At 34.6% G+C, this 19149-nt stretch overlaps 1 protein-coding gene across 1 annotated transcript in view; it reads right to left on the bottom strand.

Annotated features, from left to right (window-relative positions):
• ANKS1B (ankyrin repeat and sterile alpha motif domain containing 1B) overlaps positions 1-19149 on the bottom strand; it is a 455905-nt gene that overhangs the window by 392432 nt on the left and 44324 nt on the right. Inside the window, exons 2-4 of the mRNA XM_014963686.1 lie at positions 16105-16185; positions 11845-12001; positions 1130-1426 (exon numbers count right to left, since the gene is read on the bottom strand). Coding sequence (XP_014819172.1) covers positions 1130-1426; positions 11845-12001; positions 16105-16185 — 535 coding nt within the window. The remainder of the gene's footprint in view (positions 1-1129; positions 1427-11844; positions 12002-16104; positions 16186-19149) is intronic.

The raw sequence follows: 19149 nt of genomic DNA, 5'->3' as shown, positions 1-19149 counted from the left end.
ATCCAGAAATAACAAAAGTGCGTGGAATCTAGGTGCATTCTACGTAAAAGAGAATTATGTATACAAAGGTATTTGATTAAATGCACGTCAAGATTAAAATGGTTATAAAACTTAGTCAAAGCTTAGGCAAAGTTCACAAGATTTATTAAATCACCTATTGATAATGAATGGCTGGATGTGACTCTAAAATAGATGTAATTATGTTTGGTTCGTTTATCTGAAAAATAGATATAAAGCTGAAAAAAATCCAAATTTGAAGCATATTATATATACTCAGACAGTAAGAAGGCTACTTTAAATCTGAAGCTAAAGTACACTTTAAACTCAAATACAGTTTGAGTCAATCAATTCAAGAGAAATCATAACACTGAGGCAAGACTTTACAAAAAACAGAATCAGGTCCTCTATAGTTAAAAGGCTCGGACACTTTCCACTACAAAGAATCAGACATAAAATTTACTGCTGCTATACCTTGTATCTGTTCCCATCTTTGCCTCTTTTATTTAAAATTACCCATTTTACAGCACTATAATTTACTTTGCATAGAACTAGATGTACCAAACAGCTAACAGGTTGGAGTCAGTAGATGCAAGACTGTATTGCTACAGAATTTTTGTTTAGATTCACACAAGTGTTTAGAAAAGTAGAAAAACAAAATTATTATTAGTAACTTCGGGTTTAAAATGAGATAACCCTGGGAAATGAGTCTTTAGTCAAATATTGGTTTAGGTTGCTATAAACATTAAGAACCATAGATTTAGCAAGTCAGCTAAGTATCATTAAAAACAATGTTGTAAATATATGTATATATGTATATACACACATGAATGGTTGATATTATTTATGTATCTACATGTCTCAAGACAAAATTAAAATATACACTCAGCTTTGAAGACACTTATAATTCTTGAGTTATCCCTTTGAACACACAATTAGGGTAATAAGAAATAAATCTGTACTATCTATCACCTTGCAGCATTTCTAACAAAGTAAATGCAAGTGTATTTTAAAAGAAAAAATGTAAGAAGTTATTTAATTTGGATCGTGCTCTAACAATAAGGGAAAGAAAGAAAGGAAGAAAGGCAGAAAGGAAGAAAAGAAGAAAGGATGAAAGAAATTACACACTAACTTGGCAGCTGACATCCATTCCAGCCTCCAGAAGCACCTGTACAACAGCTTTGTGGCCATTACGTGCAGCAAGATGCAAAGGAGTGTGTTTTCTTGTATTACAGTTCATCAGGTTTGGATATGCTTTGATGATCATTTTTACAACACGCAGACGTCCATAAAGTGCTGCCAGATCCAGAGGTGTTTCTAGTTTGTTGTTCCTTATTGTAGGGTCTGTTAGCTCTTCTAACAGAACAGCAACCACTTCTGAATGACCATATTGAGCTGCACAATGCAGTGCTGTTTCATTTTCATTGTTCTGTTAAAACAAAACAAAAGCTTCAGAAATTCATGCTTAATCACACGATAGAACTGCTCAGCTTCTATAAATTGTCTCCATGAGATCACTACACAGGCAGGGTTTACAATGTAATGTATGGTAATGTATGTTAAATGCTTCAGAATAACTCCACTAAAATTTTACTAATAATACATTAATACTTCAGCTTTGTGGCTTTCAAACAGATCAGGTCCATATGTGTCCATGTTGTTCCCAATCCATTTTTAATAACGTGCCCCAAAAACCCTTGCTGCTCATGATATATGATATGTACACTTTCAACCCCAAACAGACAAATAACTTCGGGCAGAGAGGAAGGAAATAATTTATAGAGCTCTCTGAATTGTATATACCGTCTATATTATTAATATATGTTATAGTCTCTATGAAGCCTTAAAATAGACCAGACACTATAAATTTAAAAGTACGTACATTGAGTGCCTCTTCTGATATATGATGTATGAAAGTTCGTGACAGTTTTGAAAATGTTGTAGAAGTAGAAAGCCAATAAGCTAATGTGTCATATAAAGAAATTAGGAAAAAAAAAAAAAGAAAGAAAAAGTAAATTCAGAAAAGATACTAGAGAAGGGTAGAAATGTAATTCTAAAGAAAGAGAAGAGATAAACCTGAATCCATAGGCTGTATTTATCAAAGAAACAAGTGAAGAAAGTTCTGGGGATAGAGAACTTGAAACAGAAAAAAAGATTTGTCTTTTGAAAGACAGAAATGGTGAGAGAATCAGAGAAAGTAGGCTTTGGCCAAACATTCAAAATTAGCTAGGATATGAAAATTCATGTTGTACAGTAATATCTAGAAAGGGGGAAAACTTTTTTTTTTTCCTTTTTAGTAACAGCGTTTCTAATTCTATAATCAAGAACTTAAATCTCAGGTTTTTGGTTTTAGCAACATTGCTGTCATTTTCATCTCATCCTGTAGTTTAAAACAACACAGACAAACCTGGGAGACAGGGGAGACAGATCAATACATTCAGATAAATTAACATTGCAGATAAACTCTTCAAGTGTCTGCAACACCACACAAGGTCCCTGCTAAAGTGCAAGACAGAAGCTGGAAAGCAGGAACAGCCAGGTAGAAAGTGAAAAGTTTCCATTGGCAGACATGGCTTGATGAATAATAAATATTTGAATCATTCTGCATTATTCAGACCACCATGTGGTCTTTCTCTGTTACAAAGATCATAAATTCATGTTAAAATACATACTATCACAATACTATATGGCTGCAATGATCTATCCACTACCCACAATAAGCTTTTTGTGCTCTACTTACTTCTAACGTATCCTTTATAAAGGACTGGGCAAAGCACTTTTTAAATGTACAGTGGTATACCCACAAATCATAAGCATGTTTTATTGGAATTTATTTTTAGATTTTTCAATATTTCATGGACAGAACTGCATAGATGAATTGGCAATTACAGTCTAATTTTGTGTACACTTACCACAATTAAGTATGAAAATCAGATAATTGCATATAAAACGACCAATTATCGTAATTTGTAACTACAGTTTCTGTATTTACATCTCAAATGGAAACACACAAAGAAATTAGATATATCACTACTTCACATTCTGTGAGGTGAGTAGCAAAATACACAATTAGTATACTGTTGTCAAACAGATCTATCTACCTATCTAATACCTCTGTAAGTTCGAATTCTTTTCAAGCATTTCTGGATAATATATAAAGTATCTTAAATCCCCTGCCAATAGTCTAATATTGCAGTTTAAAAGTATTCTGACTAAATTTTCAGAGGGCCATAGAAGTTAAATTGGCTATGGCCTTTTTCTCAAAACTTGGCTGGCCAGACTTTCAGCCCCAGGTACAGGCACATAGAGACCAACCAGTTCAAATCACTGCTGCTGCCCAGCAAACTGAAATTTTCTCCCTCTAAACAAATAATATCCAGCTGAATTTTCATGTAAGGGCATATTTACAGAAAAGCATGTTTTAAAAAAGAATGATGCAGAAAAGCATATGTAAATCTTAAGAAAATGTTATTATTTTCAAATGGACATTGTTGAACATTTTTCTATGGTTTGTTTCTTTGCATTTGCCAAATTAAAGCTATGTTTCAGTCATGACAAACCAAACTGATTCAAAATTAAAAAGAATTAGGTATCACTGAAATGAAACAGAAGAATCCAACCTGGACAAACATGATAATTAGATTACATACACATATGCAGTCAGAACAGGCATTGTACATATTGTATTATCAGAGCTGAGAGGTACTACCTAATTAAAACTTAATAATACAACATCCTTCCCTCTTGAAAATGTAAATTAATCAACTCAATTCAGGTATACAAGACAGAACAATTATTAACTTTCAAAGAGAGAATTACAACTTGTTTAAATGCCCTCTAAATTTATCTGCTTTGACAATTTGCTACTACTTACATAAAATAAATCACCTTGGAAGCAAGAGTTTTACTGAGAAGACGGGATAGAGTTTTTTAGTAGGTTTTGACAGTCTGTCATCTGCAAATTTAGGGAAGGAGGAAATGCCTACTAGATAGACACAGTTGGTTCAGCAATCCCAGAGAGACCCCTAAGGTAGAGCAGGCTATAATAATGTATTTCCTTAACTGGAAGAAACATTATCTTCCTCTTCTGACCCTTCATGGAAAGATGGACATGGATATCTCAGTCAGTGTTACAAACTTCCTCCTTAACGCATTTGTTTACAGCATACATACAGTAAATATAAAAAACCCAACCCAACACATGATGATATTTTAAGAGTTGAAGTTATGCTATTTCCTTGGTCCCAAAAATGCTGTTGCTTCTGACTTGTCTTTTGTGTGGACAAAGCTAACCCAGGTGTAACTGTTGATTTTAAGGTAACATTTGTCCTCATATCTCTAAAATAGCTTATTATTTCAAATAAATATTTGAAAGACATGAGAAATTATTCTTAAGGAAATTAATAATAATAGTTTAGTATTATTGCCTACATTTTCAGTCCCAAATGTAAACAGTGTTTCTGGAGTACAGAAAGCTTATGTGCCAACACTTATTTTCATGAGCAGTTAACCTTCTACAAAAATGCAATTGTCTGTATGCAAGTTACCACTGTGTGATTAGATCTCCAAATCTGATATCCAAGGGCTAAATAATGCATCTACTGCTGAAGTAACAGACTAGAATGCTTTCAGAAATTTCAGATACTTCATTACGTTAGAAGCTACAAGATAGACCCTAAGACTCAAAAAGTCAAGAAAAAGAAAGATCTAGAAAACAGAACCTAGTAAAATGTACAAAATGTAATACAAAAAGAGTAGACCACTATTATGCAAAAATAGTATAAAACAGAAGTCTGTAATATACATAATTAATAATATTTTAAACAAGAAGTCATTCATATGGCTCAATGGACCTCTTCCAGAAATAAGAAAGGTGTCTCATGATTCTGCGTTTAACGTCTTCTTCATTGTTACACTGGTCTCTTCATGGGCATGGCCCTCACATTTTCTAGCCTTACTCTGAATCTGTTCCCTTCCACGTACAGCCAGAACTCAGACTTCTGTTGCTGCAAACTGAATTGTGCCTTCACAGCATTGCATCTGGTCAGTCCTGCAGGCTGTACTACATCATTTAGCTACTGAGAACACACACCACCACAAAAGCTAGAACATCTCTTAAGATTTATTCATGAGAGGACAGATTAGCAAATACGCTATAGAGACAATTATTGTAGCTTGGCTGCCTGATAGTGAAGAGGTGCAGGAAATATCAAGAGTATGAATATTACATAGATCCTTGTAAAGCCACTATTAAACAGTGGTTATACTTAGGACTTTTACTACATAGTTGTGTAGTTTAAAGCTTCTAAAGTTCATGCAAGTACTGTACATGCAATAATGACTAGCAAGTAGTGATTTTACAGACCTTTCCAAAGAACACTCAACTCCTTTATTATCTAAGCATTTTTATGATTAACTTGAAAAGGAAGACTTCATAAATCACTGAGCCATTTCTTTGTCACATAATCCCAATGTCGAGTAAGTGAACAAGACAATATATCCAAGACAGAGAAAGGAATGGTCTCAGGATAGTCTTACTTTGTCTATTAAAACAGGAAGGTAGTTTCCTGAGAAGTTCCACCAATATAAGTTAATCATTCTGAAAAAAATAAGGAAGTTTACCCGATCAATTCAGCAAGTAGCATGTTACTGTATTTAACTACAGTGGGAATTAAAGTGCTTTCCTAGATGTCCAGAGCAAAGGCCGAACAATGTTACAACACAAACTATAAACATAGCCAAGAATGAGGAGAGCTCTTGGGAACATTGTGAGTTTATTGTTCCTTTTCTTTGAGGAAGGGAATGAGTTTTTATATGGTGCACCGATTTTTACAGTTTATGTGGAAAAACAGCTAATGACATCCTTCTTCTTATCACATCACCAATGAACCTGTCTAATTTGATAGTCATTAAAGAAATAAAAAGCCCATAAATTTCCTTATCAAGTACTCTCTTAAACACAAACCAAAGCATGAGAATTTAAGCATCGTTAATATTTCCAGATATATTTTCAAAAATTATTTAAAAATCAAAGCATTTAAGACAGGACTAAATATTTTCCGCTTTCATTCTGCTACAACTGTAATTGTGCACAGACAAAAAATTATTCACTACTTTGTTTACATTCAAAAATTTAGAAACCTGAAACTTCATACCTATTAGGCATTTAAAAGAAGCTAGATATTGTATCACTGGATGTGCTTCTCTAACTTTGTTGGTGTTTTTTTAAGACCTGCCATTCCTGACTGAATTTTTCCTTTACTGCATGCTGCCCTGCTCCATTTCTACTTTTCATTTCTCGGCACAGTTTAAGCCTCTGTATTGAAATCCCTAATGAAAATTCCAGTAAGTCCTAATGAAACAAATCCCTAATGAAAATTCCAGCTTCTGTATTCTAATCCCTAATGAAAATTCCCTAGTGTCATCAATTATGTAGATAGTGGGACTGAGGGCACCCTCAGCAAGTTTGTGGATGACACTAAGCTGAGTGGTGCAGCTGATACACTAGAGTGAAGGGATGCCATCCAGAGGGACCTTGATCGGCTTAAGAAATGGGCCCATGTGATCTTCATGAAGTTCAACATGGCCAAGCACAAAATCTTGCACCTGGGTCAGGGCAATCCCCCATATCACTACAGACATAGTAATGAAATTATTAGGAGTAGCCCTGCAGAGAAGGAATTGTAGATACCGGTGGATGAAAAATTGGATATGAAAGGGCACCCTCAGCAAGTTTGTGGATGACACTAAGCTGAGTGGTGCAGCTGATACACTAGAGTGAAGGGATGCCATCCAGAGGGACCTTGATCGGCTTAAGAAATGGGCCCATGTGATCTTCATGAAGTTCAACATGGCCAAGCACAAAATCTTGCACCTGGGTCAGGGCAATCCCCCATATCACTACAGACATAGTAATGAAATTATTAGGAGTAGCCCTGCAGAGAAGGAATTGTAGATACCGGTGGATGAAAAATTGGATATGAACCAGCAATGTGCGCTTGCAGGCCAGAAAGCCAGTCCTATCCTAGGCTGCATCAAGAGAAGCGTGGCCAGCAGGTTAAGGGGGGTGATTCTCCCCCTTTATTCTGTTCTGGTAAGACCCCACCTAGAGTACTACATCCAGTTCTGGGGCCCTCAGCACAGGAAAGACATGGGCCTGTTAGAGCAGGTCCAGAGGAGAGCCATGAAAATGCTCAGAGGGCTGGAACACCTCTCCTGTGAAGAACAACTGAGAAAGTTGGGTTTGTTCAGCCTAGAGAAGAGAAGGTTCTCAGGAAACCTTTTTGGAGCTTTTCAACATAGAAAGGGGGCTTGTAAGAAAGATATAGAGAGACTTTTTACCAGGGCCTGTAGTGACAGGACAAGGGCCATTGGTTTTAAACTGAAAGAGGGTACATTTAGATTGGATATAAGGAAGACATTTTTTTATGATGAGGGAAGTGAGACTTTGGAACAGGGTGTCTGGAGAACTTGTGGATGCTCCATCATTGGAAGTGTTCAAGATCAGGTTGGACAGGACTTCGAGCAACCTGATCTAGTAAAAGATGTCCCTGTCTATGGTAAGGGGGCTGAACCAGTTCTTTGATGAACCATTCTATGATTCTATGAACATGTTATAATAAATATCTTTACCGTATAAGAACAATATGATGACAAATAAAGATGCCATTGTCCTAGAATTTAAGGAACACTTTGATTTAGATAGTAAAATTTTTTCAAAAAGACATTTTTTGTAAAAGTTATAGGAAAATTTCTGCTGGAAATTACCCAGTGCGAACCAAAATCAGACCTACTGAATTCTCATTGAAATTCACCTTTACTTATGTGGAAACAAAATAAAAAAGTAATTTTGTAACTTAGTTCACTACTTTCCTCAAATTTATTACTGCAATCTACTCAAAACAAAAAGATTGCCTCTGCAAATTTTTTCTTCTAAAAAGGGTATAATAAGAGTTGCAAGGGAAATTTGGAAATTCATCCTTAAGGGGAGAGGGGGGAACATCAAATGTAGAACATGAAAATTATTGGGTTTGCAGGCTACTTTGGAAATGAGTTGTACTTTTGGAAGCCCCTGAGGTGTAACTGAGAGAAGCATATAACGTCTGTGCTTCATTTTGATGATTTGGGGTAGACAGTAAATATGTTAGATGTTAGGTATTTACATATTATGAATGCATCCTCAACTCTTTTCTGTTGCATTTCAGAAGAATTGTCAAACAGCACTAAGGAAATGCTGAGTGTTTTTTATGACAATTGCAATATGATGCACAGTACACTAAATACATAAATGTAAGGAAAAAGACATGCTATGTGCATAAAGAAAAACAGGCAGAATCACAAAACAGAGAACAACAGCACTGAGGAATTTCAGAATTGTTCACGTTTTCCTGTAAAAGTTTTACTGATCGTACTCTGTCAATATATATTAAAAATATTTTTTGAACTTGATATTTATTCCTGATGTCATTCTTTTTTGCATGTGATTTCCTGCACTAGTACCAAACAATACATACTGACATATATGTGGCTGTTATTTATTTTTAATTTTTTCATAGATTAGGATCTCTTATCAATTATGTAATCTTATGATGAGAGTTGCTGTAATAAATGTTTGTGCTACCTATATGTCTCTATGTAAACAAACATATAAGTAGTCTGTTAACAGCACACCTTTTTATTATATTTGATATGACTTACTAAAAAATCTGGATCTCATACTACCTACCTAATCTTCATTCAATTTATAATTTACATATTTCAAGTCTTCATCAAAGAAGTTTAAACACTTACATATTTTGTAATTTCACCATATTTTGTAATTTAAAACACACATCATACAGGTCAACTAAAACATCTGTATGAAACACTGGCAGAATTATTCCTACATAGATGTTTTGCTTTAACTATTTTCTGTATGTAGAGTTGCCACTCTACATTCCACCACCCCCACAAAAATAATTGTCATTTAACTGTTTGCCTCTTTACTGTTTTTTTTCAATTTTATGTAATAGGAACAGTAGGGGGCATTCAGAGCTTTAGATGCTGGATATGGCTGGATATGATCCTATGATGCTAGTTAACTGCATTTTAAATGTGTAGAGTGCATTCAATTAATTTACAGTATACTATATTAAATCAATTAATTCATGCAATATATATTTATGCATCATGAGCTTCTCATTTACTTCTTTGTTGTGTTTTTCATTACTTTCACTTAGGTTTTTAGAAGTATTTCTATTTCTTTTACATAGAATTTTAATAAAATAGATGAAAACTAAAGATGTATTACAAATTAGTTGCAACAGTTTTTAAATTTAAAACGAAATTATTTTCTTACACTGAAAGCACACACATTCTTAGTGTGATGCTTACCAAAAAACAAAAACCCACCAAAAACAACAGGAAAAAAAGTCTGACAAGTATATTATTTGCTGTGGTGAAAAGGTGTCAGGAAAAATGGCTATCCTTCTCCCCAACTCTCAGTAGAAAAAAGAAGGAAGAAAAATTACCCAGGATTTCTTATAAGCTGTTGCTTCAGCTCCACAGATCTGAGAGAAGCTCTGTGAGCTATGAGGAGCCACCTGCCTTATGCAGCCTATCAACAAATAAGCAAAAGCCTCAGAAACCTGCAGACTCATAAGAATGTACAATAGGTATTAGGGTGAGGATGCCACTCTGGTGTTATTTGAGGATGTGTGGGTGGAGATGGCTTTACATCAACATGTCATTTCTCTCATTCCATGATACGGATAATATTATCCTGTGTAGAGTGCTAATTAGCATGGGAAAGGTGGTGCCAACAAAGTGGTCCACCTACTAAAGCTGGTCACTGTCTAGAGTGGAACACCAGGGGATTTACAAGGTCAGAAAAACTGTGTTGTATGAGATTAATTTCAAAGTTTAATATCATCAAGACTCCCTTAAGAGACCTAGGATACAACATTTCTTACGAGGATTGCGCACATATTTTCCATTATAAAGTTTTTGGGTAAAATGCATAAACAGCAGGAGATCTAATGACAGGACCTTTTTTTGAGTCAATGGGGCATAGAATCAGATGCATCCCTGTTTACTTGCTCCAGCAATCAAACCAGAGAGACTGGACAGCATACTTAATCAAGATTGAGAATATTCTAGAAGTTTGGAAGTATATATGGGATTGGGAAAAAGTAGGTTTGGATTTACATTTCTCTTTCTGGTCTTCCTGAAATATCTTTTTCACTGTCCCTCTCTCTGAAGTTCCTGCATAGCTTCTGGTTTTCTGTCAGTAGAGCACAAGGAATCTCTTCAAGCAAGTAGTTAACATGCAATCAGTAAGTTGCTTTTTAATTTTGTTGCAGAAATAAAACAAACAAAAAGAAACCCCCAACATTCTCCTTGACAAAAGGTAACCCTACAATTCAACTGGTTTCAACCTACATGCAAGAGCTGATGGGAGTGAGAAACTCAGAGAAACTCCTTATCTGCAACTCAAACCACAGAATGACAAGTTTTGTTTTTTGTGTTTTTCCTTGCATGAGCCAGGGTATTACAGGATTTCCCAGAAGACTGTCACATGGACATATTTTATTACTTTATTTTCCTAGATTTCCTGTGCTAATTCTTGATATTCGGATCATAGTTATTGTATGGATTCAAATGGCTAAGAGTACAATGTTAAATATCAAATAGATTATTCAAAGAATAGCATCTCACATTTCTTACTTTCTCGCAGTTTGCTTTCTAGCCACACTAGCAATCATACTGAGTGGACACTCAGTATGATTCATTTGTTTGCACTTTGCATTTGAAGTGCTGCGGGGCACCCTACTTGGAGTCCATCAGCCACCCCACAAGGACATGGAAATTCTGAGCATTCTCTGTCATACCTTCAGGCCCACAGAGATGTCTCAGTTACTGCAGGGCCCCTTAAAAGGTACCGGATTTCGGTGTTTGGGAAAATGAATCCTGCCTTACTTTTGGTCACCTGACTAACCCTGTTGGCTTCTGTGATTACACTGACTAGGCCTCTGGGGAATAAAATTTTGCATATACAGGCAACTTAGATGCTAAAATTTAGATCTGAGTCTGGAGCTGACTCCCACCTTTACATTCAAATAACTTCCTGATTACCCTGGCACATCCAATAGCTTATTGTTACTACTCATATTTCACAGCCTACTTCCAGTCCTCAAGCAGTTCAGCTGACTATAGATGGTGTCTGATTTTAATTGCCTTCTCTCTTTCTATTTCTAAATACTAACCCTACAAATGGGCTATATAAGAACATAGAGAATGAAAACAGAAGGTGTGCCATATGTTTGACAACAGAATGTAACATATTTATCCATTTACCCACTGTAATACTCTCATCATTTTTTTCCTAGTACGTATGTGTCCTTCCTGCTGCACATGCATACATGCAGTCCATCTGGTTTGTTATTTATCTCTGCTTATCAGTTCATTTACACTTACATTTACACTCAAAATATACCAAGAATATGAATTTTATCTCAAAGTTTTTCATGATTTTAATATCTAATAAAGTTAAAAAGACTGAGAGTTTATGCAAATTTACATCAGTATATATAAGATGTACAGTCAGAGTATGTCCTCATATGATTTTTCAGAAACAAGCAGAAGGTATTTTCATACTTTTTAAATCAAATATCCTTTAGATCAGTGTCCACATAGAAGAAAAATATCCGGTATGCTTATATTGGAAGATTGTATCAATCTTGGAGAAGAAATTACCAAAACAATGGAAAATAGATTATTTTTTTTTTAATTGGCTATAAATTTGCCAGACCTAAAGAATATGTGCTGCTCTTTTCTCATGATATACACAAATATTTTTTATCACTTCACCTGTTCATTCACTCTGGAGTGTGATGGCCCATGATGGATGAGAATCTTCACGATGTCTACGTCTCCTCTCCAAGCAGCCAAGTGAATAGGAAAATAACCTTTATTATCTGCCACATTAGTTGATGCTTCGTACTGAAGTAATTTGAGAACTATATCCCTGGAAAACAGGAAATAAATCTGAAAATTGACAGAAAGTTTATTTTGTTAAGTTTTTACCTGCACATACATATTAACAGATTTTTTTGCCCTGAATAACAGAAAAAAACTGTATTTCAAGTGAAACTGCTACAGAAATGAAGACCAATCATTTCTAAGGATGAAACAGATAGTAGAACATAGCCAAAATGCTATTTGCTCTAATAATTCTTACTTCTTAAGAATACCCAGCAACAATATTATCATCAGTTCCCTGAATCCATCTCTTTCAATAGGATCACCTGGCCATGGAATCAGTTTTAGAATTTGCCAGTCAAGGCCACATGCATGTCCCTCAAGATAAACCTTCCAGGCACTAAAGGCAGAGAAGTACTCCTATCCCCATCATTGCTGAGTTCTGGAGGCAGGGAGACAAAAGAGTAGCTTTATGGACATGGTTCTTGCAGTAAGGCTTAAAAGTAACAAGTTTTATTCTCCTTTAAGGTATTATCTCAAAGAGTTCTTTTGGAGGAAACAACTTAATGATGATCTAGTTAGATATATAATATCTTCTATGGAGTAACTGCTTCTATTTTCGTTTCCCACACCCACCTTCCTGCTAGCTATGAAGAAAACAAGAGACTTTTATTATTTTAATTCTATTTATATTCCTTTCAGTATTTTCAGTGTGGCTTATGACACATTAAATGAAAGACTGGTATAAGCTGGTATACTGCATGACTGATTTTTAAGCAGTTTCCTGTACTGTTATACTTAAAAATCAGTTGTATTGTATAATCATTGGTTATCAATTCTGTCTTATAACTTCATTTGTCTTCTCATAGTTTGACACAGTCAGATGTTTGACAACAAACATCTTTGTTATTAAGATAATAGCATCTATGATCCCGTGTGGACAGTTCTACACTTTTCTGCTGAATATGGAAACACTGCCTCTTACTAATTTTGCTTAAAAAATTGGGAAGGGTGAGTGTGGAAGAAGCTACAAGCAGCCCATGACCAGACTATAAACGAAGGCCTTGACTACAAAATGAGGCAGAAAGTAAATCCCAAGGCAATTGTTCTCCTAGCCTTGATGGACCCTTATTTAATTGCCTATTGAGAAAAAAAAATGTGGCAAGTAAGAGTGAATATATTCAGGCCAAAAGGAACTCCCAATTATCTCCAAAAGAAATCATAGACATAATGGAGTCATCACATGTAATCCTTGAGGGAGACTTTAAGCTGAATTTTGTTTACTCCTGACAAGGTCAAATAACATGAAAACAACCAAGAAAGAACAGCCACACTACAGGATGACTTTTGCTACACCAAAAGTTCCAGAAAAGTGACTACTGAGACTTTTTACTACAAATAAGGTTTGAGAGACTTCTCATGTCATAATAGTTACTCTTGCAGTAGATGGTTAATGAAGGCTAGAGATACAGTGTAGTTTGAAAAGGACACAGGTAAAAGGAAACAGAAATTTAAACATGTGGAGAAAAAAGAGCAAAAAAACCCTCCACAACTGAAATAATATATAGCTAATGATACACAGAAACTATTGGAAAAAATCTGTTGCAAGATTCAAGCTACAAAATAGAACCTAGGTCTCTCATCCTTCACGAATGCCCTGACCCATCACATTTCTCTAGGGTGAGCCTTTTTTAGTGCTCTGTCAGAACTTTTCCATTTTGTAGAAATAAATTTCAGGAGGAGAAGACTGAGAGTCCTTAGCCCAGTAACATTACTGGGCTAAGTAAAATTACTTAGGAAGACTGAGATTCAAGTTTGTGCCCCAGATATGATTTAATTACTTAAATAAAGCAGAATAGTTTCAAAAGGAAAGAGAACTATCTCAGAATAATCAAGGAGGAGAGAATTCTTCACATACGATGATCAAGCAGGGATTTGAACACTGGTGTCCAACAAGTGTTCCAGCCACAAATTACCGGTTGGGTCATTAAGCCTTAAGTTCTCACTTTTCCTGAAAAACTTCAAAATCTCTCAAGTTCATCCTAATGTAAAGTGTGAGAAATTAAAACTCCAGTAGTTTTCAAAGGACAAAAAGTTCTCTTAAGTGGGAAGGCTCTCCTGCCAACAGATTGTAGCCAATATTGATTTTGAATATCGAGTTTCAAATCTGAAACAGTGTAAAGCTATTTATTTGATATTTGTGGTCACTAACAAAATTACAACCACTAAGTTCTGTCCAATTCTCTTGCTGATATTGCTACCACTGTAGGATGATCAGTATGACGGCTTGGATAGCATGTCCTGAACCATCATGATTTATCATTAAATACCTCAAGATGTATTTCAGTTTACTTTACTATAGCAAGCTATAAATATGATGTCAAGATCTGCTACTTACCCTGCTGTGAGGTTAAGGGTCATAGCAGCCAGTGGTGATTATGACCTTTTCAAAAGCAGCAGTTATATCTGCAGCTGTACATAAGTCCATATCTTGAAGTTCTCTCTGACTTCAGCAGAAGTTTGGCCAATAATGTATGTGAAAATGCTGTTTGGCTTTTGTATATTTGGGGATTTTATAGTTTATATTGCTAGGACTCCCTTTTAATCTCTGATGGATTCATAGATAGATTCAGAAATATTTTTACTTTGCTGGGTAACTATTGATTTATAGTCAGTATTAAACATATAAAAAACAGTTTTCACCTATTTAAAACCAGCAATCTTTGCAAGCTCAGGGTTGGGCTTTTGTCAGTCAAAAATGTGCAACGGCACAAGAAACAGTGCCAATGGCACAGAAACAGTCCATAAACTATAACCAAAAGTTATTTTCTCCCTTTTCAAAAAAGGCTGAGTTTAATAGACTGTATTAGGGACTTAGAACTAATTTCTGGAGGTAAAATGTATTAATAGTTTATTCTGAACCTTCCTACAGAACTGAAATTTTGGAAAATGCACAATATCTAGTTTAATGGTATTTTAACCACTTTTTTGTTTTGTTTTGTTTTTTCAGAAACAGAATATCCTATATTCACCACAAGATTAATCTCATCTAAAGAAGATATGCAGGTTTCTAGAATACAATTAAAGACACATCCTAAAGTTTTAGTTTTTCCAAGAAAGAGTGCAAAAATTGTGAAATAAGTAAATGAAACATGTAATTGTTAGGGATTCATATGTTATCTTACAGACAGTTCAAAATCACATTAAAGTTAGTGCAAATCACTCAGTTGGGGTTTGATCAGTTCCTTATCTCCCACAGAGGAATAACCCAAAGCCTTATGTATGCCTTTCCCAAGTGAAACTCCAGACAGTGTTAACACCATCAGTTTACAAACAAAGTAGGTGGACTGCATTAAGTGGGGCAGCTCTTAACTTGCTTACAGTGGGGCCCATCCCACCAGAACTTTATAGACCTCATTAAATCTTTTTTTCTTGTTCTACCTTAGTAACAACATGCAATTGGCAGCAAAATACAATGGAGGTAATGTAGCAAGGGGCAACTTGTAATAACAGAGGCAACACAGAACAAATTGCAAGGTTAAATAATAAAATATGTAGCAAGTTTCCAGTTTTTTAACGACATGTTATTGCTTTAAAGAGTTCAGCTGCAGTGGTATATCTGTGCAGTACCCCTCAGTGGGGATTTCACAGGCTTTCTGCAAGCTTGTTGAGACGTGCACTTGGTAACCTGGATGGAGAGCAGGGAGGGATAAAGCTACAAGGTCCCATACAAGGTAATTCTGCTTTCAACTGTATAACTACGAAATATTCTTTTCATGCTACTTTTAGTTTGATAATGATTAATCCATACTGGTCGTCTGTTCCATGACATTTTTTCCTTAAAAATTCAATTCACTATACATTTATATAGCAATAACAATTATAAATTCACCCAAAATCAAGGAAGAATTTGGAAGAACCAGTATAGAATCAATAAATTTGAAAGTGCTTTTCCTATTTTTTATTACTACATGGTAATATTACTGACAGTGTCAAAAATTCTTACATTAACATATCCCATGGGAAATAAGATGATTTTAGTAAGACAGGCTTTGTCAACTTTCTGTGAAAATCTCTGCACAATGCTACATACTTTTAAGTTACACAGTTAAATACCATTCTACATAAAACCAAACATGAGGCACTTACTTGTGTCCATTTAAAGCTGCGTGATGTAAAGCAGTATAACCTGAACTGTCTGTGCAGTTTATATTTGGTCCCCGCCAAATGCTGCAAATAGAGCACAATTGTAAAGTTATTTTTCTGGCTTCGCAAGTACAGAAATGTCAGAAATTTGATGCATAAATAATGTAAAGATCACTGCAACAAGTGTGATTAAACTTTCACAGACCAACTATCTTGAACTTAAAATGTCATGTTGATATCAATATAATTTATTCATAAAAATAATTTTAACATTAATCTTTATAGCAGTTATGAACTTTATGTAGGGCAGTCTCAAAGACTAATAACTGTTCTGTCATTTCAATTAGATCTGTTCCTCCAGTATGACTGTGGTAATTACACCGAGGTTATAATCTGATTTTGCATTACTTTTTTCACAAGTATATATTCATTGACTTTAGGTCAGTTAGTCCAGATTCATACAAACATAAGATTAGTGAAATCAAATCATATCCTCTAGAGAGATGGTTACTTTATTCTTTTTACTTGGCCTGATATTTTAGCTCCCATTTTAACCAATTACATTTTTAAATAAATTACATATATATATATAAATTAATAAATGATATTTCCCTTTTTTTGTTATCTTGCTGTATTTTCCAGCACTTATTTTACAGTCAGCTTTATTATATGTCCCATGTAAGCATTTTCACAATCTATTATTCACCATTCACAAAACAGTAGAGGAGATTTTTTATTTCAAAGTAGAAAAATATGACTGCTACTGTAACAAAAATTAATAAACAAATAAACCACAAACAAACAAAAAGCCCAAAACAAAACAACTCACAAAAGCCTAGAAATTGGATACCAGATGTATATTGACTACCTGCAGGTTTTTTGCTAACTGACTACATTTGAAGCTGACTGTAACCATTGTGGAATCAATTTTCTACCTATTTTTCTTTTTCTGTAACACAGTTTTCAATCATTAGTCTTACAACTTCTAGGACACAAGAGTATGAGTCCTGAATTACAGTCTGTTTCCTTCAGCTTCTCATACAGTGTTAAACAGTCATTGGCAAGTAATATTTTCCCTTCACTTCATACCTTGGAATCAAGTGCTGCGGTTTAAAGAAAATAATCTGAACCTAATAGTAAAAAGAGTTTTTCATACTGGCATTTTTCATGATCTACATCAATAAAATGATGAGTTATGACTAACATATGCTTTTTAAGAATTCTTTACTACTGAATCTGTTTTTATTACCAATGGAATACTGGTGTTTCAGACTGGTTTCTTCTCCATTGTGTGTGTTTTAATGATTAATTAGCTCACAAATTTAAACAGTTGTTTTCCCATAAGTAATATTGCATGCATACAGAATTATTTCTGTGACACATTGTGTGCTGCAGTGTGAGTGATTCTACATAGTGCTGGGTACCTCACCTCTCCCTGCAGTTTAATTTCTTGGAAGAACAGGACTGAAATATTTTCTTGGGTGCAAAGAAGCAAAAAATTAAGTTTTTTTTTTTTAATCTGCTCAGAAGTCTACAGATGTTCTTTTCTACAGACAGCAACTTCTGGCTATGAAAGTCACTCTAATCTTGCCAATTAAAAGAAATTATTTTAACTTCATGAATGACAGGTCTTCCATAATAAACAGATGTTATTTATATGGCAAAGACAGGCTGTCCTTATTGGAAGGAAAGTCCTTATCTATTGATATTCTATAAACTCTTCTATACTTTTGCATAACACTTTATTAGTCATTTTCTTATTTATTTGGCTCTGCTTTCTTCTTTTGATTTGTACCAGCTTACAGGAGAATGAAGCAGAAAAAATGAAAGTGGTACAGAAAATCATATTTTAAATATTAAAATAAATACATAAATGACCAGTGTATTAATATACTTGGTTTTGCTTGCTTTGGTTTACAGTTGATAGGATTTGCCTTTTGGTTGTTTTTTCAAATTGCAAGGGATCCATGAATTCATGTATTATTCATGATGCACTAGGCTTTTAAAAAAACAAAACAAAACAAAACAAAAACCAACAAGCCCACTCCCCTCCACCCCCCCCAGAAAAAAAAAATAATCCAAAAAACTACTTCTTTCCTCCCCTGATTTTCTCCTCTAATACAAACACTCTTTAATGCACTGTTGTACTTCCTGACTCTGGTCTTAGGGAATATTTTTCAACTGAAACTATATTGAATTATTTAATATTTTTTTTGAAAACTGAAAGTTTATTAACGAAGATATAAATGCACCTATGTGAAGTTTCAGGTTGGGAGACAAAGAGCGATTGATGACTCAGAGAGATGACACAGGATGGACACACTAATCATTCTCAGTTCCCAGACAGTACAGAAAGACATGCTTAAAATCAGAATTTCGTTCATCAAACTAAAGAACAGAGGATACATGAGCAGGACTTGGCTGCAGGCATCTCTTTTCCCTTGGGTCAGTGCTGAAATTCCGTGCTACAGTGTTGCAACATTATTTTCTACAAAATGAATGAAGGTTCATTATATACACTGGATGCCTATGCTTTTATAACGACAACCAAATTAAAATTGGACAGTCTGCAAATAGATATTCTTACATCCTAAAACTCCCAGCTGTGGTCAACAGTTCATGTAAAGGTCTTCACTTGTAATCAGAATACACAAAGGCAAAAGTACAGTGGTATATTAGCATCATAAAAAAAAGCATCTAATTTCATAGAAAAGTGGGGTGGAGAAAAAAATAAAGCCTAGATAGCCCTTCTTTGGCATCATAAACACATACAATATATAAGCAATTATCATATTGATTTATCTCTGTACTAAAATACTTTAATAGTTACTGTGAAAGCAACACTAAGGAGAATTTGGAACAAAACAAATTACCGTTCAACCTCCACAAGATTTTGAAAATCTTTAGATTACCATTCATATCAAACGTTATCAAAAATCTGTTTCTTCTATTCTTCAATGAAGCCAATAATCGAGTTTCTTAATTTTACATACATAATTAGGTTGGGATTTTTTTTCCTATATACATCAGTAAATTAGGAAAATCTAT

Source organism: Calidris pugnax, unplaced genomic scaffold (assembly GCF_001431845.1).
Source record: "Calidris pugnax isolate Ruff unplaced genomic scaffold, ASM143184v1 scaffold44, whole genome shotgun sequence".
Classification (NCBI taxonomy): domain Eukaryota; kingdom Metazoa; phylum Chordata; class Aves; order Charadriiformes; family Scolopacidae; genus Calidris; species Calidris pugnax.
The sequence above is the reverse complement of the archived record's forward strand: the minus strand, read 5'-3'. Positions and strand labels throughout refer to the sequence as shown.